At 41.6% G+C, this 21,328-nt stretch overlaps 1 protein-coding gene across 3 annotated transcripts in view; it reads left to right on the top strand.

Moving 5' to 3' along the window:
* The first annotated feature begins 10,816 nt into the window (after positions 1 to 10,816).
* Positions 10,817 to 21,328, top strand: part of LOC124112584 (importin-11-like) — a 46,310-nt gene continuing 35,798 nt past the window's right edge. Inside the window, exons 1-5 of one of the 3 annotated variants that reach the window (XM_048399158.1) lie at positions 10,817 to 10,915; positions 12,555 to 12,745; positions 13,378 to 13,478; positions 20,536 to 20,608; positions 20,859 to 21,062. In XM_048399158.1, coding sequence (XP_048255115.1) covers positions 12,608 to 12,745; positions 13,378 to 13,478; positions 20,536 to 20,608; positions 20,859 to 21,062 — 516 coding nt within the window. In that variant the 5' untranslated portion in view covers positions 10,817 to 10,915; positions 12,555 to 12,607. Of the gene's footprint in view, positions 10,943 to 12,554; positions 12,746 to 13,377; positions 13,479 to 20,535; positions 20,609 to 20,858; positions 21,063 to 21,328 lie in introns of all 3 variants that reach the window. The other 2 variants (XM_048399159.1, XM_048399155.1) reach the window with 2 other exon arrangements.

Genomic DNA, 21,328 nt, shown 5'->3' with positions numbered 1-21,328 from the left:
ATCATGATTACATTCTTTTTATTTTGTTTCAATAAATTTGTTATAGTTAGTTTCTTTGTCTTATTGTTATGTTTCAACACGAAAGAAGAAAAGTGTTTCATCAATAAGAAAGTGCTTATGTTTCTTTAAAATGTTTGCAAAATGGTATGTCAACTTGAATTGAGGATGAAAACCTAAAATGACACATAACATGGACGTTCGTTTGACAATGGTCTATAATCATAAAATATTTTTTTGTAAAATCCATTGTACAATTCCAATTACATCATACATCATGTTATATTAATCACAAATCCATGTAAAAAAACAAGCACGGTAATATATGGTAGGTATGTATAGGGAATTGGACATTTTGGAAATTACCTAAACGTGACGGAACTGAACTGAATTTGTGAAAGTAAATTAGAAATGTGCCAGTCTCTTCAATGGATTGAATACCTAATCAACTCCCCCCAACTGTAAAACATCAACCTCACTCAACACCTAACACAATCAAACACAATCACAATTCATGACAATCTACATACATCTTCAATGCATCTAAACAATCAATAGGTATACGTGTAGAATCGCAAATAAAACACTTTTGTGAACAGTAGCAATTAATCATTGCAACAATATAATACCAAACGTCAACGCCAGGTATAATCAGTATCAAGTATCTACCAAGACAAACTCCAATAGGCGTAAAAGGCAACATAGTTATGAGAGTTATCTGAATGGATCACTGAAGATCAACTATACAGAGTGTGCAAAACAAATAGTACCATGTAAGATCATGATTTTGTATGGAATCCTGGGAGGAACATTTCCACGTTGCCGCATTGTCGCCCTTACAAAAACAACAAAAAAGTATCAAAATTAAGTGAAGCCCAAAACTGTAACATTGCGACACTTTGACCTTTATAATGCGTGACAACATGAATATGACCCTTCTAGGATTCCATAAATGTGTCCTCCTGTAGGGTGTTCTTGTCTTCATGTCCAGTTTGTGTCATCTTCCTGACCATGGGTAATCTTAGAGAGACGCTTAAACTGCGCTTAAACTCAACTCTCATTTAAGGTACAGTCATGAAAGGTTGGGCTTCATTTCCCATCAGTTTGACTAATCGTTCATGCCCTTCCTAGGTTAAAGACTTTATGCCTGCCTTTCAATCAGCTTTCTGAAATCCATAAATCCATTATGGAGACAAGCCTGTATTATATGGTAATCTACGTTGTATGTATTATTGAAATACAATTTCCTTAGCATATAATCAACATATGCTTGACTACCGAATACCCTAAACTCTTCTGCGACCACTGTGGAAGTTGCAGGACTTTATTAGAACCCCACCTGGCTTGTCTTATGTCGGAACTGTGTCATCGGAACATTTGGGGAAAAGGAAAATATTCTTAAAGAATTTTGTCAAAGATTAATTTTCAGATATAAGGAAAACAGTGAAATACACCAGACATTCCCAAACCTAAGAAATGGTATCATGTAGAAAGTGTTTGCTACCAATGCCAAGAACAAATTACACATTAAAACAATATAGAGAAATCGTGTCGTTTCATGAAATGTTTTCTCTATCGTTCTCTATTACAAAATGTTTTGATGAAAATATTCTGCCTGTTGCTTATTTTCGATAAGAAAATATCCTGCTTCATTCATATCATACCATAACCAACTTGACTTCAATATATAGGAAACGGATAAAAGGTTCTCCTTCGCGATCTAATTAAACAAAGAAAACGCAATTGTGAATAGAATGCAACGAATCAAAGAACCGGAGATGGGGAAGAAAAAACACTTGAATGGTTATATGATATAACTGGAAGGTCAGTAATTATTCAGTCGCCGATGTAGAATCGGCTTTTCTCGTCTCTTTTTTAAAAAATACATCATAGGTCAGATCTGACAGACATTGAAATGTAATATTTTTAAAATTAACAGTCATTCGAATCTGGTTCTCTGGTTTGCAATATTCGTTGTCTCTCGTTTTGAGCATGTTTGGTAACTAGACGAAAAATGTGCAATATGTCACCTCCAGAAGGAATTAGTGGTGAAGATGTACGAGAACGATCCGAGGTTAATCGACAGTTTGCTTATGAACGTTGACGATGTTTTTGTCTCAAACGATGATAGCAATCATCATTTTCAGTATCGTTGATGCAGTTACTTTTCCTAACCGGGACTAGATAATGAAGTCAACCATACTGTTCAACCAACCCTCAGTCTGCTGTCTATCAACGCTTCACAGTGCTCGAACACACAATTTGTCTTGTCCTTTCTACGTGAGCTGTCTTCGTGAACATCACACTGTACCTGACATGAGACAGATTAAATGAGAAACCAACAATAAAAGGCAGAACACTTCTTCAAGACGAATCGAAAATGATCCTTCGACTGAAACCTTTTATCCATGCACAAATCAGGACAATGAATGAACGAATAATGAATGACCCAAGCGAAACTTTATAAATCAGAACCAATCAGTTTAAATGTTAATTTTAAAAGATTAAAAGATTAAAAGTCCTGTTTACTGCTCCTGACCAGTCAGTTCCCACTCGAAACCGTGATTTAAATATGTAGGTTATGCAATGAATTTAATGAGGGTGTCCAACACATTGTCAGTGGATGTCCCAGCTTTGGCATAAACACAGTATCTTGAGCGACATGATGGCGTGTCTCTATCGTTTTGTTACTGTCTTCCCTATGCTTCCCTATACGACCCAGAATATATAGATGGCTTCATGGAGAATGGTAAAAGGAAAATTCTTTTGAATAGGCCCGTATACAATCTCAGACCTATCCAGGCAGACAAACCTGATCTTTTTGATAAATCAAATGAAATCATTTATATTATGGTTTTGCTGTTCCTTTTGAAACAAATGTGATTGGTAATATTCTGGAAAAAACATGGCAAATATGCAGACCTCGCTTTCGAAATGTCATGCTTGCATCCCAAGTGACAAGTGGTTCGATACCACATTGTTTTCAGTGCCTCCCAATCAGTCTGACATTGGGAGAACACCCGGGTTTGCCTCCAGGAATACAGAAGGATGTTGTGTTGGGGAGTCTTCACGTTTCCCTAAACATATTAATAAAAGTAAACTGTACATAATACACTGAGATTAACTATACCTACTGTTGCAAATAATATCAGGATGCAAATATACACATACAAATACCGGTACCTTACCAAACCGGTGCATCCATGCACATATGCATATATGTATTACCTACTAGTGTATTGTTTCCATCATTCGTGTCGTAAACATATGAATAATCATATAATATCATGTATATACGCCTGTACACATATACCTCTTCATACCAGTATATCACACATACAAACAACTATTAGACTGATCGACCGCCTCCGTGGTCTAGTGGTAGAGCGTCCGCCCGGAGAGCGTCATACCAAAAGACGTTAAAAGCTGGTACTTGTTGTTACCCTGTCTGGCGCTCGACATTAAGGGGCTAAAACAAGGACTGGTTGGCTCGGAGTCAGTATACTGTGTCTGAGTGGGGTATTCATGTTAAACTGCGGCATGGTATCTCAGTGAGCTAGCACTATAAATCGGCATCAGTCCGGAATAGTACAAGCAGCCACACACACACACACACACACACACACACACACACACACACACACACACAAACACACACTTACATGCACGTCGTTCTATAAGTACAGTAATCTTGGACGCGACGTTAAACACCATTTCACCTCACCTATTAGATTGATGTAATTGTTAAAACCCCACATATTTAAAAGTTCAAACCTTTTTGTGTTCACAATAACAACGTGAACAGGTGGTATAATAGCAAGGTTAATATCAGTAGATATGTCAGCATTTTCATACAATACTGAATTCAAGTCATATCATTATATATTATAGTATGAAAAGAAGTAATGTGTATTAGCCTCATAATAGTATCCACAAGAGCAGGCAGTAGAATCCTGAATATGGCTGAGTGCATTTATATCAGCGCATGATAAATCTGAGGTGAGAGATATAATTTGACAGAAGGGTTGCTATAGTTGAAGTCTAATTTATAGCCAGCCATTTTTATATTTTCAGTTGTGGTGATACTTTTAGAGAAACCACATGCAGTATTTTAACCGAATATCATCCGGTAATTCATTCCATATTCGCACTGTATTAGGTAGAAAGTATTCGTAGTCGTTAACAGTTCTAGCGTTTACAGTCTACAGGTGTGAAGAAGTTTTTATATTGTAACCAGCAAACACTGAGACAAGATCACAGAGATCTTCACGAGCCATATAACCTTTATATATATAATGTTTTACATTTATAGATTGTCGTCTTTTGGACATGGGTGTAAAATTATTTTCATATTATAGAAACTGGCGCCTGGTACCACGAATAGCTCCACATATTGTTCTATCTGCGTTTAAATTCTCTACCGTATTTCCTCTGGACAGGTGGTATTTGAAAGTTCTGAGGCAGTTGGTCATATCAGACTTATTTTCTTACAACCAAAAAACGGCCGGTCGGGTAGCCTAGTGGTTAAAGCGTTCGCTCGTCACGCCGAAGACCCGGGTTCGATTCCCGACATGGGTACAAATTTCCAGTGATTAATATCATGAGCATCGATGCATGCAATTGGGATCGATGACATGCATCAACCAAGTCAGCGAAATTGGCCACCCGATCCCGTTAGTCGCATCTTACGACAAGCATAGTCGCCTTTTACGGCAAGCATGGGTTGCTGAAGACCTATTCTACCCCGGGTCTTCACGGGTGCGAATTAGATTTAAATAGAAAAGTTATATGATGAATAGAATTCGTCACGAGTGTTAATTATTATTATGAACGTGAAATATGAACCCCGTCTAAGACATTATCGTAGGCTCGTATTGAAAAGCAAAAAGTGACGAATTCTCTCTCTATATATATATGGAGAGGGAACTCGTCACTTTTTTATATAAACTCGAAACTCAAGTGACGTCAGATCAAGGTCCATCGTTTCATCTGCAAGAGCGGCAGCACGGGAACAGTTCACGTCCTGTAAAGTGAATAATCTTAGGTTGTACTGTCATTCGATGGTTTGCATGTACACGCCGATTAGGCAACTTAATTCATATTAAGACAATCATTTGCGTACTTATCATTTTCTAATCAACATTTTTGACATAATAATTTGTAAGATCATGGTACCTTTATTTGGCTGATATCCATGTCAATCGGGGTTCGCTGAAGACCGGAGAAGACGTTTCTGGTTTCATCTGCAACCAAACAGTATATTGATAAAACTTACAAGACGTATCCGATATGTAGCACTTAGTATATAGCATAAATATATGGTTTCACTAGACATACAGCTAATACAGGTCTATGTGTGACATACGTTTTTTTCGGTTTGTGTCTTGTCGTTGTGACGAGGCTTCTTCTTCTTTTTTTGGAAATGTTTTTTACGCTTCTTCTGCAAAGAGATGATGACCATTCAATATTTTGGTCGACTAACTAACCATATCTCACCTCTGATCTCATATATTACAGATTAAATTTACATCAGAATCAGCACTTACAATCTTAGGAGGCCTCACTGATGGTGCAGGCGAGATGGTGTTGACAGCATCCCTGGTCTCTTTTTCATCGAGTTTTCTTTCACCACTGCTACCGTCGCCTTGATCTCAGAGACAGTTGCTAATCTGGAACATAAGTGAAATATAATACTATATGGAAAAGATGAAGGAATATAACAGAATGCCATATAATATGATCTCATTTGAATGTTACAAATATGCATATGTCATCTCTTCAAGGGCAATGTGTAAAGTATTCATCACCTGTTGAAGTTGTTTAAAATGACGATGATCCTATCCAAGCCTCTTAATTAGTTGTTATTATCTATTTATTTATTGATCGGAATTATAGCTCTAAAGTGTTAATGTTATATTGTTACCTGTTATAACCGACGTTATACAACATTTATTGCATCTAAAAACGCATCTATAAATAATTTTGTTACAAAATAAATATAATACATAAAAATAATTGACATACACTTACGGTAATATCTGGTAGTCCCACTGTAGCCCATTTCCTCTTTTTCATCGGGGGGTGAATTTGCTCACTTAGTAGGACAAAATGGTTAGGTAACCAAATCCTGTCGAGTTCCGATGCAGGGGGTGTTGTGGTACTTTTCCAAGGTATTTTAATGGGGTTTGCGGAAGATGTCCTGCCAGATTCAAATGTACGGATGAGGATAGCAAGAGACTGATCCATCATGCCATTGATTGGGGGATAACACGAGATAATGTTTCTTCCAACAACAGAAGCCACAGCGTGCAAGGTCCAAGCAGATGAGTGTGACTTATCCTTTGCACATTCCAGGGTGGCGCTTGTGTAGTCTGTGCTGACAAGAGTCAGACACCTGTTGTCTGATAATTCAGTGTAGTATGGATCATTCAGTGTCATTTCAATGCATGTCCTCTCTCGCAGTTCTGTAGCTGATTTCTGACCCAAAGACACCAATACTGACAGCGTTGAACAGACAGTTCCCGTTTCCTGTCACCTTCAGTGGAGTCACCGGCATCTTACCACCGTACTGTTGAATAATTGACGCAGCAATATCATCAATAGAACTTGTGGTCACGCTGTGCGGATTGTTATTTACAGTCAGTTCAGGCAAATTGGAAACCAGGGCTTGGACTTCCGTAATGAGACTCTCAATACCTTTAAAATAACAAGTTTAGGCGATTGCAGATTGTGTTCGCAAGGGTTATACTAAGTAGTGAGTAGTGGCAAGTAATTGGATTCACCGATACCATAAATTAATGTTATTATAACAAATTGGCGGTTCGATGAATTGCGTATTGCTTGATTCTCTCCGACAATGTCATAAAATACTTTCCATGGAAAACTGTATTCCAAAACTAACATCTAAATTAAAAACGATGTAGTTTATCGGAGTGTAGATCTTGCATGGTGCTTTATATTATTATTGTTCTGCACAAAAATGTTTAATTAGAACGAACTATCTAAATCAACAACAAAAAAGTGCAAAGAGTCGGGGTTTTTAACTTACCGGGGGATGCAGCTTCCTCAAATGTGTCCAGTACAGCACTGTAGTTGAATCTGCACAATGTGCAGCAATACTCCCCACTGCTGGCAGACAATTCTTCGAACTTATCTCCTTGTCCCTCACACTTAGGGTGGTGCCACGCCTTGCACTGCTCACAAAACACGCCCTTGCGACAACCACGGTTGCACACCCGGCAAGGGTTGCTGATTGTCCTAGTGGATTTCTCTCCCACAACGAAACAATCCCATTGTCGAGGTTTTCGGTTTCTACGATATTCCATGATTGCGAATTATTACTCTCTCTGATAGCAATTTCAGGTTGTAATGCTACAGTAAGTTGTTGTTGCATTAAGTGTTTAAGAGGTCGCCTTCTGCCGAAGCAATTTCAGCTGACCCGTTCCTCTTTGGGACTCCTGTGTGTGAGTAGGGTACACATTTCTATTGTGAGTTTGGTGTTCACATAATTTCTGTTTTTGTATTGATATGATTTCTTTTTTCTTATATTGATATGATTTCATTTTTATCCTTGGCTGCTCTGTTTATATTCGTTCGAGTAGCTGTCCATCTCTCAGAAATAGAGTTAGTTTGGCCTTCGCTATTGCATCTCTTGGCTTTAGGAGATCTATGACAGATAGCGGATCTAACTGCAATTCTTGTTTTAACCTAGCCCGGGCTGGGGCATGGTCGGGACATTCTAGTAACGCGTGAGCAATGGTTTCAGCCTGATTGCAAGATGAACAAACCTTGTCATAGTGCTTTTTGTGACCGACTCTGAGGCGTGAGATAGCAATTTCAATTTTCCTTTCATTTGAGTATGAGCTTGGCTTTTGTTGGACCTTGGGTTGAATTTTGTATAGGCATCTGCCGATCTTACTTGCGTCCCATTGGGGTTGCCATCTTTCTGCTATGGAGGCTTTGATTTTGCTTTGTATCTCTAGTTTACTAAAGGGAATAGGCTGTATATCCGCTTTGTCTATATCTATGTGAGAGGGGATCCAACACAGCTCCACCTGTTGCCTTTGGTCCGATAGTGTTGTATATTCGTATAGAATATTGTTGACTGTGTTTGGCCTGGAGTTTAAGTTTCTGCCACTGATGGCACTTAGTGCACTTAGCGAGTCTGATAGGACGACTGCCTTTGCTACCTAAAGTTCCGGTATGAGTTCGAGTGCATGATGAATTGCCTCCAATTCAGCCGTGAATACTGACTGACCATCAGGCAAGCGAACTGAATGTGCTTGGGTTTGGAGCTGTGGATATGGATCCCGTAACCAGCACTGTTGTTGATAGGATTCTTGGATCCATCAGTGTATATATGGGCCCAGCTGTCCCAGGTAGTTTGACTTTTAGTGATAGCTACTGATCGTAGTAGGGTTGGGTTTTCCTTTTTAGTGACTTCTGATGTTAAAGCAGTGTCAACTTTGGGAGTTTTCAAAGTCCAGGGAGGTTGTAACCCTTTGTAGTGACTTTCTGGAGGCTGAATGTCATCACAATTCGAATGAGTTCACGTACTAATATCCCAGATGGTTTTAGTGAGGGCTTCATCTCGAGTGTTTTTGTCTTGCCATATCTTTTTAACCAAAGGGTTTGATGTTCGTCCCCAGAAAGATAATATTGCCTGCTCTCTTCTTAGTTTCAATGGGAGTTCTCCCGTTTCTACTTGTGGTGCTTCTAGTGAGGTGCCTGTTGCTGCGCATGTGGCCAGCGTTAGGGCGTTGTATTATATTCTGTCGAGGCGGCTCAAGACAGTTTTTGATGCTGAATGAAAAGCCTCACAACCATAGTCAATTTTTGATCTGATAAGAGATTTGTAGAGGTCCAGCTGAGTGTCCCTCGATGTGCCCCAAGATGTGCCTGAAATTGCCCGTAATGCGTTCAGTTCTTTTTGACATCTGTTTTCCACATATTCTATACGCTTGCGCCAAGTGAGCTGTTGATCAAGGATCACCCCGAGAAATGCAGATTTTTGGAATTTGATTGGTTTGCCTTTCATGGAGACAGGGGTATCATAGCATCTTTCCACCAGCGTTTGAATAGAACTCCAACAGTTTCTACACTTGAAAGGGTGAATCCCCATTTATTGCACCATTGATCTACTCCGTCCAGGGCTGACTGGAGTTTTTTTCTGATTTGTGAAATATCTCTGTGCTTTACCCATACTGCTCCGTCATCAGCGAATTTAGAAGTTTGGGTAGGAGAGTTGACATGGTCAAAAAGATAATTGATAATGATATTATTAACAGGATTGGGCTTATAATGCTGCCTTGTGGCATGCCATTGTCCTATGCCATAGGATCAGATCGTTAGTTCCCTATTTTAACTGATAGCGACCTGTCTTGCAGGAAGCTGTCTATGAAGTTTGCCATGTTCCCTTCTACTCCATTTTGTGCTAGTTTTGAGAGGAGTCCGTCATGCCATACCATGTCGAAGGCTTTGCTGATGTCCAGAAATACTGCGGCTAAGTATTGTCTGTTTAATTGAGCTTTTTTTATTTCATTTTCCAGTCTTAGAATATGATCTTGAAACAAGTGTCCCTTCCTGAAGCCACTTTGGTCAGGTTTTATGTGGTTGCCTGCAGTTTCAAGGTGATGCGTGAGCCTTTTCGTAACCATGGCTTCCATGGCTTTGCACATGTTTGAGGTGAGTGAGATCGGTCGATAAGAGTTTGGTAGGGCTTCGTCTTTCCCTTGCTTTAGCAGCGTGATAACTGCAGCATGTTTCCATGCTTTTGGGACTTCTCCTTTGCTACAGTAAGTTTAGAATAGAAGTATTTATGCTGTACGTGTTTCTCACGGAGTTGAGATGTGAGAATCGACCCTCTTCATGTTATTATAACAATTCCTAGAGAAACGTGGAGATGACATGAAATGTGAGAATCGACCCTCTAAATGTTGTTATTACAACAATTCCTAAAATCGTATTTGGTACGCTGATTCACCATTTAAAAAGAATAGTGGTGTATGTAATTATTTTCTTGCTATATGTTATTTTTCGATATTAGTTTAAGTAGTATTAGTTAGTATTCAGGATTCAGAGTTGAGCAACGTGAAAAATTAGACGGTATTCGTGATTCAAGGGAGGAGGGGGTGGGCACCCTCATTAACGACACTTTATTATAATTAATACAAGAACACAATTTTACACTTTATTCTTTAGTATCATTCTCCCGGACGCTCCCACCAGATGCTCCCCGACGTTGCCCGGACGCTATAGTACCGGACGTTTTACACTCAGTGAACCATCTGGGGCCACGCGTGAACTTTTGAAAACGTCTGTCTTTCAGTATTAGTTATGGAATAGTATACAGAATATGACACTATAAAAGAACATTATTTTTGTTCCATAAGAAAATTTACATTGTATCCTTCTAAGGCTACGTTACGAATACCTCGTCAGTTCGAATAAAATCAAATCGCATTTGCTTCTCAGATTCACCATTAAAAAAGAACAGGGGTGTATGTAAACACAATTCCAACTATATGTTATTTTGTATAATCAATACAAGAACACAATTATATAGCATACACTTTATTTTTTAGTATCATTCTCCCGGGCGCCCCCGGGCGTTATTTAGTATAACTGACATTTTGTAAAATGTTTGTTCAACGAAGAAAAACAGTGAAATCTAGCACACTCTTATTTGCGATTAATAGACTCAATATAGGTATCATCACCCAATGGTGAATTGTAAATTAACAAACAAATGCCACGTTTGAGTTCATTCTAACAGTGACTCCGAGTAAATTGTAATCCGTTTTCATCTGCTCTGTTTTATAAACAACCAACATGGCCGCGCCCAGTGTTTGGAGCATGGAATGAAGGCATGAATTCAGTAGATTTCACGTAAACGTTTAACAGTAAATCTGTGATTAATGTATGTATACCACATAGAAACAGTAATGTATGTTGTTATTTTTTTGTTTGTTTGTATGTGAAAAATAACTAATTTGAAGTTAAAAGAACAGATGAAATGTTCGCAAAGAACACGACTCGCACATTGCTTATGCTCATGTAGGCCCTTATGTGTAGTCTTTCAACGGCTTTTGCTTTTATAAGACTTTGACTACTTGCTCGTGTGTATTACTGTATGAAAATATCACATTTAATCACCAAATGCGAATGTAGCCCGGTGGTGTTCATTCGTTATATATGCAAGCCAGGAAATCACTAACTGACGAAATATAGGCCTAACCCTAATTACGCTGAAGGAGTCGTTGTCGGCACAGGTACTACAGAAACGAACCCTATCCAAAATCAGAATACAGAAAGGTACCCAGTATCTGCTACGCTAAGCGACGGACGATTTCATACTCCTCAAGCCGAAACCGGTTCATGTTGTTCTGGGTCGCCTTATGACGAGTGCATGCTGGATAATCCTGTGCATCATGGAATATTTGAGTAGTGTACATATGTCACTGTCTTTGATCGTTTTTTTATATAGAAGACTGGAATGCATCTCATACAACAGTATGACAGTTCCGATCCATTTATGAAAATTAAATACCGAGAGAAAAATAGACATTTTTAATTTAACCGTGGTTTTGGCATCTTACATTAGTAAACGTTCAAGGAACCATTTAAGTGCATCGGCAATACGGCCTGCAGTGTAATGGACCCATCCTAGGGTACATTTCAGCATTCTGATTTTTCCTAGGGTACTTTTAGGTATACAGACACTTACCTGGGGTACTTATCTGCAGTACCTGTGTCAACAACGATCCTTTCAGCCCTTATAACATTAACAGTGTTGTAGGCTGTCATTACATGTTTAATTGTTAGCATTTTTGCAGGACGGTGAAGATTTAGAAAACTTCTAAATCATGTAATCTCAAAGTGAAAGTGATATGTTTAATTTACGCGTGTTCATTTCACCTATTTATTTATCAATGTTCATCATGTTTCCTTCAAGTTTTGCTTCTGGGTTATGTCACACTGACTGTACACATGGTACAAGCTACACTCACGAGATAAAAACTGAACTCAAGAAAATAAGTAAACTATTTGTTGTAGCTGTGACATTTCAATGCAGATCAAATAATAATAATAATCATAATAAATCAGTTGAATAGCTGTCATCTGGGAATTGGATTGAAGGGATTTTATCTTGGCATTACTCAGATGCCGATATTTCATTGGCCCAGATCTACAGTATTCAATGGTATAATTTCACAAATTGGACAAAGGTTGGAATTAAAATGTTTGTGGTGTTTGAGCTTTGCCAAGGTATCTTGCATTTCATTTAAGACAGGGCCAATAAATAGAAAGGATTTTCATACTTAATTTAATAATATTGGTTTGGATACAAGGTAAGTATACTTTTAAATTCAAGAAAAAAAAGTATCACAAATCTGATCAGTGCTGATTATGACGTTATATAATTCAGTAATAAGTATTATTGTGGACATGATAGGTATCAGTTCTTGCAACAGGCAAACACAATGTGGAAATTATTTTAGGATGACAGCATCAATTCAGCAACAGTACGGTGCTGTAGGATTAGTGACTGCTTTCAGATTCGACTACCTGATTACCATGTGAGAAGAGTAGAGTGGTCCGGTGCGGTACTATGGACATGGAAACAGCAGGGCCGGTGGTGCTGGACACATTGTCCAGGGCGTGCAGCCAGGACGCCAGTGTACTGAAGCCTGCAGAGCATCAACTACAGCAGTGGGAGACACAGCCAGGATTCTACTCCATCGTTGCTGTAAGCTGTGTTACATTCAACTATGCTGCTGTGGGGGGCCTGGGTTAGAATTGATATCCCCAGCAACCTATGCTGGTTGTAAGAGGTGACCAAGTGGATGGGATGGTCATGATGGCATGGATCATTGTTCATTGTATCAATCACTGGATTGTCTGGCCCAGACTCGATTAGTTATACGCTGACATATAGCTGGAATACTGCTGAGTGCAGCGTCAAGCAACAAACACTCACTCACATTCATTTACTTTTCTCAGATCTATGATATAAAAATAGTTATGCTGGTTGATGATTGTCTGAGACTGCTAATTAATATTATCACAGTGTTTTGCTGACACCCCCAACCCCACCCCCCCTCTCACCGTATATGTACCATTCACCCACCACAACCCCCCCTCTCCCAACACATGGAACAGTAACTTAGAGGATGTAATGTGCTTGTAATGCTTCTGATCTGTCACTGTTCTTAAGTTTTCGATAAAGTAATCGTTGTGCTAAAACTGGCATAAGTCAAGGTTAAAGTATGGAAGCTACTATGATCTTAACCATGTTTACACATCTTCTTAACCACGTCTAAGGTTGTTTTGTGGAACAGAGCCTTTGTCTGAGATATAATTATGTTTTGTGTGTTTCAGAGAATATTTAGTAACCATGATATCGACACCAACGTGCGGTGGTTGGCTGTGCTGTACTGTAAGAATGGCATTGACAGGTACTGGAGGAAGACGGCTCCACAGTGAGTACCTGCTGTCTCTCAGTGCTGACTAACATGGGTACTGAATAGCTACAATGACGTAGTGATGGTTGACAAGTGAACACTGTCTCTACTCCGCATGGGGACCCAGGCAGGGTTTGCTCTAGGCTCTTAAAACTGGGAGTCTTTATGACAGCCTAGCTTTGCTACAGGGAGTCATAGGTCTTTTGTACATTAATGATGTAAGAGGTCATTTTTACAAAATATCAAAATTGCATTTTCCAACATTTGTTATTTTATTTGTTGATAACAGAGTCATATAAACTAAGTAAGCATCAGTTGAACCTTGTGTTGAACTCGGATGTGTCAAACTCACATTCTGGTCCCTGTGGATTCCTTCTATGTTTATCACTGTTGATGATCAGATCTGTCAAACTGGGTCTGTTGAATACCCAGTAGTCTCGAACTCATTTTGGAGTCTCAAGTATCCAAATTAAGCATGCATATTCTCCTGATGACATGAACACTTCATAATATGAACCAATGTCTACACATCAACTTTCACCGAAATTTCAAGTGTCAAATCACGTCACACTTTTTGCTGACTTCACTGCACTTGCAGCAATTACATCAAAGGACGGATACCTTCCAACAACATGCCTATATCCAAACAACCCTAATTAACAAGCTCACCTTACATGAATGGTGCAAGCCGATTAATGTATCCACATCGGCAGCAAGTTTCTGAAGTGTTCTCATGTGACTGCCATTGACACATGGAAATTGAGAAATCAGTAAAACAGATTATGATTATGTTAATGAATCGATTCAAGCTATGCCTTATACAACAATGCCAATCCAGACAGCGACTATCAAATCAATGACACACATAGGGTCTGCTCCCACGTTTTAAGTGTTGCTTGCCATGCCCAATGCAAAACAGACTGTTAAGCCAAATATATTTCCCAGTGGAAAGTCCCCAGCACTTCATTGTGAAGAAATCCGTATAACCATTGAGTGGATATTACCATTCCATCTTTTGAAGCCTCTCTATGTCTCTCTATGTAGACCTCTGATAGAACAGTCCCCAGTACTCCATTGCTTGTCTCTCTATGTAGACCCCAGATAGAATAGGTCCCCAGTACTCCATTGCTTGTCTCTCTATGTAGACCCCTGATAGAATAGGTCCCCAGCACTACATTGCTTGTCTCTCTATGTAGACCCCAGATAGAACAGTCCCCAGCACTCCATTGCTTGTCTCTCTATGTTGACCCCAGATAGAACTGTCCTCAGTACTCCATTGCTTGTCTCTCTATGTAGACCCCAGATAGAATAGGTCCCCAGTACTCCATTGCTTGTCTCTCTATGTAGACCCCAGATAGAACAGTCCCCAGTACTCCATTGCTTGTCTCTCTATGTAGACCCCAGATAGAATAGGTCCCCAGTACTCCATTGCTTGTCTCTCTATGTAGACCCCAGATAGAATAGGTCCCCAGTACTCCATTGCTTGTCTCTCTATGTTGACCCCAGATAGAACAGTCCCCAGTACTCCATTGCTTGTCTCTCTATGTAGACCCCAGATAGAATAGGTCCCCAGTACTCCATTGCTTGTCTCTCTATGTAGACCCCAGATAGAATAGGTCCCCAGCACTACATTGCTTGTCTCTCTATGTAGACCCCAGATAGAACAGTCCCCAGCACTCCATTGCTTGTCTCTCTATGTTGACCCCAGATAGAACTGTCCTCAGTACTCCATTGCTTGTCTCTCTATGTAGACCCCTGATAGAATAGGTCCCCAGCACTTCATTGCTTGTCTCTCTATGTAGACCCCCAGATAGAATAGGTCCCCAGCACTCCATTGCTTGTCTCTCTATGTAGACCCCCAGATAGAATAGGTCCCCAGCACTTCATTGCTTGTTTCTCTATGTAGACCCCCAGATAGAATAGGTCCCCAGCACTCCATTGCTTGTCTCTCTATGTAGACCCCAGATAGAACTGTCCCCAGCACTCCATTGCTTGTCTCTCTATGTAGACCCCTGATAGAACTGTCCTCAGTACTCCATTGCTTGTCTCTCTATGTAGACCCCAGATAGAATAGGTCCCCAGCACTCCATTGCTTGTCTCTCCATGTAGACCCCAGATAGAACTGTCCCCAGCACTCCATTGCTTGTCTCTCTATGTAGACCCCAGATAGAACAGTCCCAATCACTCCATTGCTTGTCTCTCTATGTAGACCCCAGATAGAACTGTCCCCAGCACTTCATTGCTTGTCTCTCTATGTAGACCCCAGATAGAACAGTTCCCAGCACTTCATTGCTTGTTTCTCTATGTAGACCCCCAGATAGAATAGGTCCCCAGCACTCCATTGCTTGTCTCTCTATGTAGACCCCAGATAGAACAGTTCCCAGCACTTCATTGCTTGTTTCTCTATGTAGACCCCAGATAGAACAGTTCCCAGCACTTCATTGCTTGTTTCTCTATGTAGACCCCCAGATAGAATAGGTCCCCAGCACTCCATTGCTTGTCTCTCTATGTAGACCCCAGATAGAACTGTCCCCAGCACTTCATTGCTTGTCTCTCTATGTAGACCCCAGATAGAACTGTCCCCAGCACTCCATTGCTTGTCTCTCTATGTAGACCCCAGATAGAACTGTCCCCAGCGCTCAATTGCTTGTCTCTCTATGTAGACCTCTGATAGAACTGTCCCCAGCACTTCATTGCTTGTCTCTCTATGTAGACCCCTGATAGAACAGTTCCCAGCACTCCATTGCTTGTCTCTCTATGTAGACCCCAGATAGAACAGTCCCCAGCACTTCATTGCTTGTCTCTCTATGTAGACCCCCAGATAGAACAGTTCCCAGCACTCCATTGCTTGTCTCTCTATGTAGACCCCAGATAGAACAGTTCCCAGCACTTCATTGCTTGTTTCTCTATGTAGACCCCCAGATAGAATAGGTCCCCAGCACTCCATTGCTTGTCTCTCTATGTAGACCCCAGATAGAACTGTCCCCAGCACTTCATTGCTTGTCTCTCTATGTAGACCCCAGATAGAACTGTCCCCAGTACTTCATTGCTTGTCTCTCTATGTAGACCCCAGATAGAACAGTCCCCAGCACTTCATTGCTTGTCTCTCTATGTAGACCCCCAGATAGAACTGTCCTCAGTACTCCATTGCTTGTCTCTCTATGTAGACCCGAAATAGAACAGTCCCCAGCACTTCATTGCTTGTCTCTCTATGTAGACCCCCAGATAGAACTGTCCCCAGCACTTCATTGCTTGTCTCTCTATGTAGACCCCAGATAGAACTGTCCCCAGCACTACATTGCTTGTCTCTCTATGTAGACCCCCAGATAGAACTGTCCCCAGCACTTCATTGCTTGTCTCTCTATGTTGACCCCAGATAGAACAGGTCCCCAGCACTCCATTGCGTGTCTCTCTATGTAGACCCCAGATAGAATAGGTCCCCAGCACATCATTGCGTGTCTCTCTATGTAGACCCCCAGATAGAACTGTCCCCAGCACTTCATTGCTTGTCTCTCTATGTTGACCCCAGATAGAATAGGTCCCCAGCACTCCATTGCGTGTCTCTCTATGTTGACCCCAGATAGAACTGTCCTCAGTACTCCATTGCTTGTCTCTCTATGTAGACCCCAGATAGAATAGGTCCCCAGTACTCCATTGCTTGTCTCTCTATGTAGACCCCAGATAGAACAGTCCCCAGTACTCCATTGCTTGTCTCTCTATGTAGACCCCAGATAGAATAGGTCCCCAGTACTCCATTGCTTGTCTCTCTATGTAGACCCCAGATAGAATAGGTCCCCAGTACTCCATTGCTTGTCTCTCTATGTTGACCCCAGATAGAACAGTCCCCAGTACTCCATTGCTTGTCTCTCTATGTAGACCCCAGATAGAATAGGTCCCCAGTACTCCATTGCTTGTCTCTCTATGTAGACCCCAGATAGAATAGGTCCCCAGCACTACATTGCTTGTCTCTCTATGTAGACCCCAGATAGAACAGTCCCCAGCACTCCATTGCTTGTCTCTCTATGTTGACCCCAGATAGAACTGTCCTCAGTACTCCATTGCTTGTCTCTCTATGTAGACCCCTGATAGAATAGGTCCCCAGCACTTCATTGCTTGTCTCTCTATGTAGACCCCCAGATAGAATAGGTCCCCAGCACTCCATTGCTTGTCTCTCTATGTAGACCCCCAGATAGAATAGGTCCCCAGCACTTCATTGCTTGTTTCTCTATGTAGACCCCCAGATAGAATAGGTCCCCAGCACTCCATTGCTTGTCTCTCTATGTAGACCCCAGATAGAACTGTCCCCAGCACTCCATTGCTTGTCTCTCTATGTAGACCCCTGATAGAACTGTCCTCAGTACTCCATTGCTTGTCTCTCTATGTAGACCCCAGATAGAATAGGTCCCCAGCACTCCATTGCTTGTCTCTCCATGTAGACCCCAGATAGAACTGTCCCCAGCACTCCATTGCTTGTCTCTCTATGTAGACCCCAGATAGAACAGTCCCAATCACTCCATTGCTTGTCTCTCTATGTAGACCCCAGATAGAACTGTCCCCAGCACTTCATTGCTTGTCTCTCTATGTAGACCCCAGATAGAACAGTTCCCAGCACTTCATTGCTTGTTTCTCTATGTAGACCCCCAGATAGAATAGGTCCCCAGCACTCCATTGCTTGTCTCTCTATGTAGACCCCAGATAGAACAGTTCCCAGCACTTCATTGCTTGTTTCTCTATGTAGACCCCAGATAGAACAGTTCCCAGCACTTCATTGCTTGTTTCTCTATGTAGACCCCCAGATAGAATAGGTCCCCAGCACTCCATTGCTTGTCTCTCTATGTAGACCCCAGATAGAACTGTCCCCAGCACTTCATTGCTTGTCTCTCTATGTAGACCCCAGATAGAACTGTCCCCAGCACTCCATTGCTTGTCTCTCTATGTAGACCCCAGATAGAACTGTCCCCAGCGCTCAATTGCTTGTCTCTCTATGTAGACCTCTGATAGAACTGTCCCCAGCACTTCATTGCTTGTCTCTCTATGTAGACCCCTGATAGAACAGTTCCCAGCACTCCATTGCTTGTCTCTCTATGTAGACCCCAGATAGAACAGTCCCCAGCACTTCATTGCTTGTCTCTCTATGTAGACCCCCAGATAGAACAGTTCCCAGCACTCCATTGCTTGTCTCTCTATGTAGACCCCAGATAGAACAGTTCCCAGCACTTCATTGCTTGTTTCTCTATGTAGACCCCCAGATAGAATAGGTCCCCAGCACTCCATTGCTTGTCTCTCTATGTAGACCCCAGATAGAACTGTCCCCAGCACTTCATTGCTTGTCTCTCTATGTAGACCCCAGATAGAACTGTCCCCAGTACTTCATTGCTTGTCTCTCTATGTAGACCCCAGATAGAACAGTCCCCAGCACTTCATTGCTTGTCTCTCTATGTAGACCCCCAGATAGAACTGTCCTCAGTACTCCATTGCTTGTCTCTCTATGTAGACCCGAAATAGAACAGTCCCCAGCACTTCATTGCTTGTCTCTCTATGTAGACCCCCAGATAGAACTGTCCCCAGCACTTCATTGCTTGTCTCTCTATGTAGACCCCAGATAGAACTGTCCCCAGCACTACATTGCTTGTCTCTCTATGTAGACCCCCAGATAGAACTGTCCCCAGCACTTCATTGCTTGTCTCTCTATGTTGACCCCAGATAGAACAGGTCCCCAGCACTCCATTGCGTGTCTCTCTATGTAGACCCCAGATAGAATAGGTCCCCAGCACATCATTGCGTGTCTCTCTATGTAGACCCCCAGATAGAACTGTCCCCAGCACTTCATTGCTTGTCTCTCTATGTTGACCCCAGATAGAATAGGTCCCCAGCACTCCATTGCGTGTCTCTCTATGTAGACCCCAGATAGAATAGGTCCCCAGCACATCATTGCGTGTCCCTCTATGTAGACCCCAGATAGAATAGGTCCCCAGCACTTCATTGCTTGTCTCTCTATGTAGACCCCAGATAGAATAGGGCCCCAGCACTTCATTGCTTGTCTCTCTATGTAGACCCCAGATAGAACTGTCCCCAGCACTTCATTGCTTGTCCCTCTATGTAGACCCCAGATAGAACTGTTCCCAGCACTCCATTGCTTGTCTCTCCATGTAGACCCCTGATAGAATAGGTCCCCAGCACTTCATTGCTTGTCTCTCTATGTAGACCCCTGATAGAACAGTTCCCAGTACTCCATTGCTTGTCTCTCTATGTAGACCCCTGATAGAATAGGTCCCAAGCACTTCATTGCTTGCCTCTCTATGTAGACCCCTGATAGAACAGTTCCCAGTATCCATTGCTTGTCTCTCTATGTAGACCCCAGATAGAAAACAGTTCCCAGCACTCCATTGCTTGTCTCTCTATGTAGACCCCAGATAGAAAACAGTTCCCAGCACTCCATTGCTTGTCTCTCTATGTAGACCCCAGATAGAATAGGTCCCCAGTACTCCATTGCTTGTCTCTCTTTGTAGACCCCAGATAGAACAGTTCCCAGCACTTCATTGCTTGTCTCTCTATGTAGACCCCAGATAGAACAGTTCCCAGCACTTCATTGCTTGTCGCTCTATGTAGACCCCAGATAGAATAGGTCCCCAGCACTTCATTGCTTGTCTCTCTATGTAGACCCCAGATAGAATAGGTCCCCAGCACTCCATTGTTTGTTTCCTAGTACAGACCAAGAATAGAATAGTCCCCAGCACTCCATTGCTTGTTTCCTAGTACAGACCAGGAATAGAATAGTCCCCAGCACTCCATTGCTTGTTTCCTAGTACAGACCAGGAATAGAATAGTCCCCAGCACTCCATTGCTTGTTTCCTAGTACAGACCAGGAATAGAATAGCTTTTCATCCATGATTGGAACACCTTTGACCTCAGGGCTATAAGAATCACCGTGGTAGAACGGTGCCAGATACTTTCCAGTGACTGTGGGTTGGAGGATAACATGCACGCAGCTAGTGCAGAGTGGGAGGTGCTATCTCAGTCATCGTGTGTCTGTTGTGTTGAGTTAATGTGTTGACTCTCCCCTTCAATACTTCAGTGCGCTGGCAGAAACAGAGAAGGATCTCATCCGTAAACAACTCATCTCCAACTTCAATGAACCAGTGCCACAGGTAGAGAATTGACTGAGTAATGCTTTCACATTTCAATGTATTCCAGCATCAAGAACATTGTTTATTAAAACTCCATTTTACCTGTCTGACTGTGTTCAGGCATCATGATGTTATTCTGGCAGCATTTTTGCTTTTTCCTAAAAGTTGTCAGGTTCTTTTGTCCATCTATTGACTCAATTCATGCCCTAGTAAAGTTGGGTACTTCACTCGGATCAATTATCACGAGTTACCTCCCCTATTTTTGTTACAGGTAGCGACTCAAGTATCAGTGTTGACGGCAAAGGTCGCTCGTCTCGACTGCCCCCGGGGATGGCCGGAGCTTATTCCTACAGTTCTACAAGCTGTGCGATGTAACGACCAGTTGGTCCAGGAGAGGGCGCTGCTCACGCTGCATCATGTGACCAAAATGCTGGCATCTAAACGACTAGCAGCAGATAGGAAAATGTTTGAAGATGTAAGTTTGTAGATGTGTAAACGTTTTATTGATTAAGAAAAATGGTGTTTGGCAAACTTAAACTTAACACTGTGTAAAGTCAAGGACTGGTTTGAAGCTGTAGGTGCATGCTTAGTAATGTCTCTCCAAGATTCAGCAGGTTTTATATTACTCCTGAAACTGGAATGTTCCAAAGATGGCCACTGAACCATGTGATCATGTGTGTGACATTGGTTTTAATACATTTAAGCATGTTAAGCCGGTCTAGAACTTGTTCCTATGTTGTT

This window comes from Haliotis rufescens, unplaced genomic scaffold (genome assembly GCF_023055435.1).
Source record: "Haliotis rufescens isolate VD_foot unplaced genomic scaffold, xgHalRufe1.0.p SCAF_1, whole genome shotgun sequence".
NCBI classification, from domain to species: domain Eukaryota; kingdom Metazoa; phylum Mollusca; class Gastropoda; order Lepetellida; family Haliotidae; genus Haliotis; species Haliotis rufescens.
This window is presented reverse-complemented; position numbering and strand designations above follow the sequence as displayed.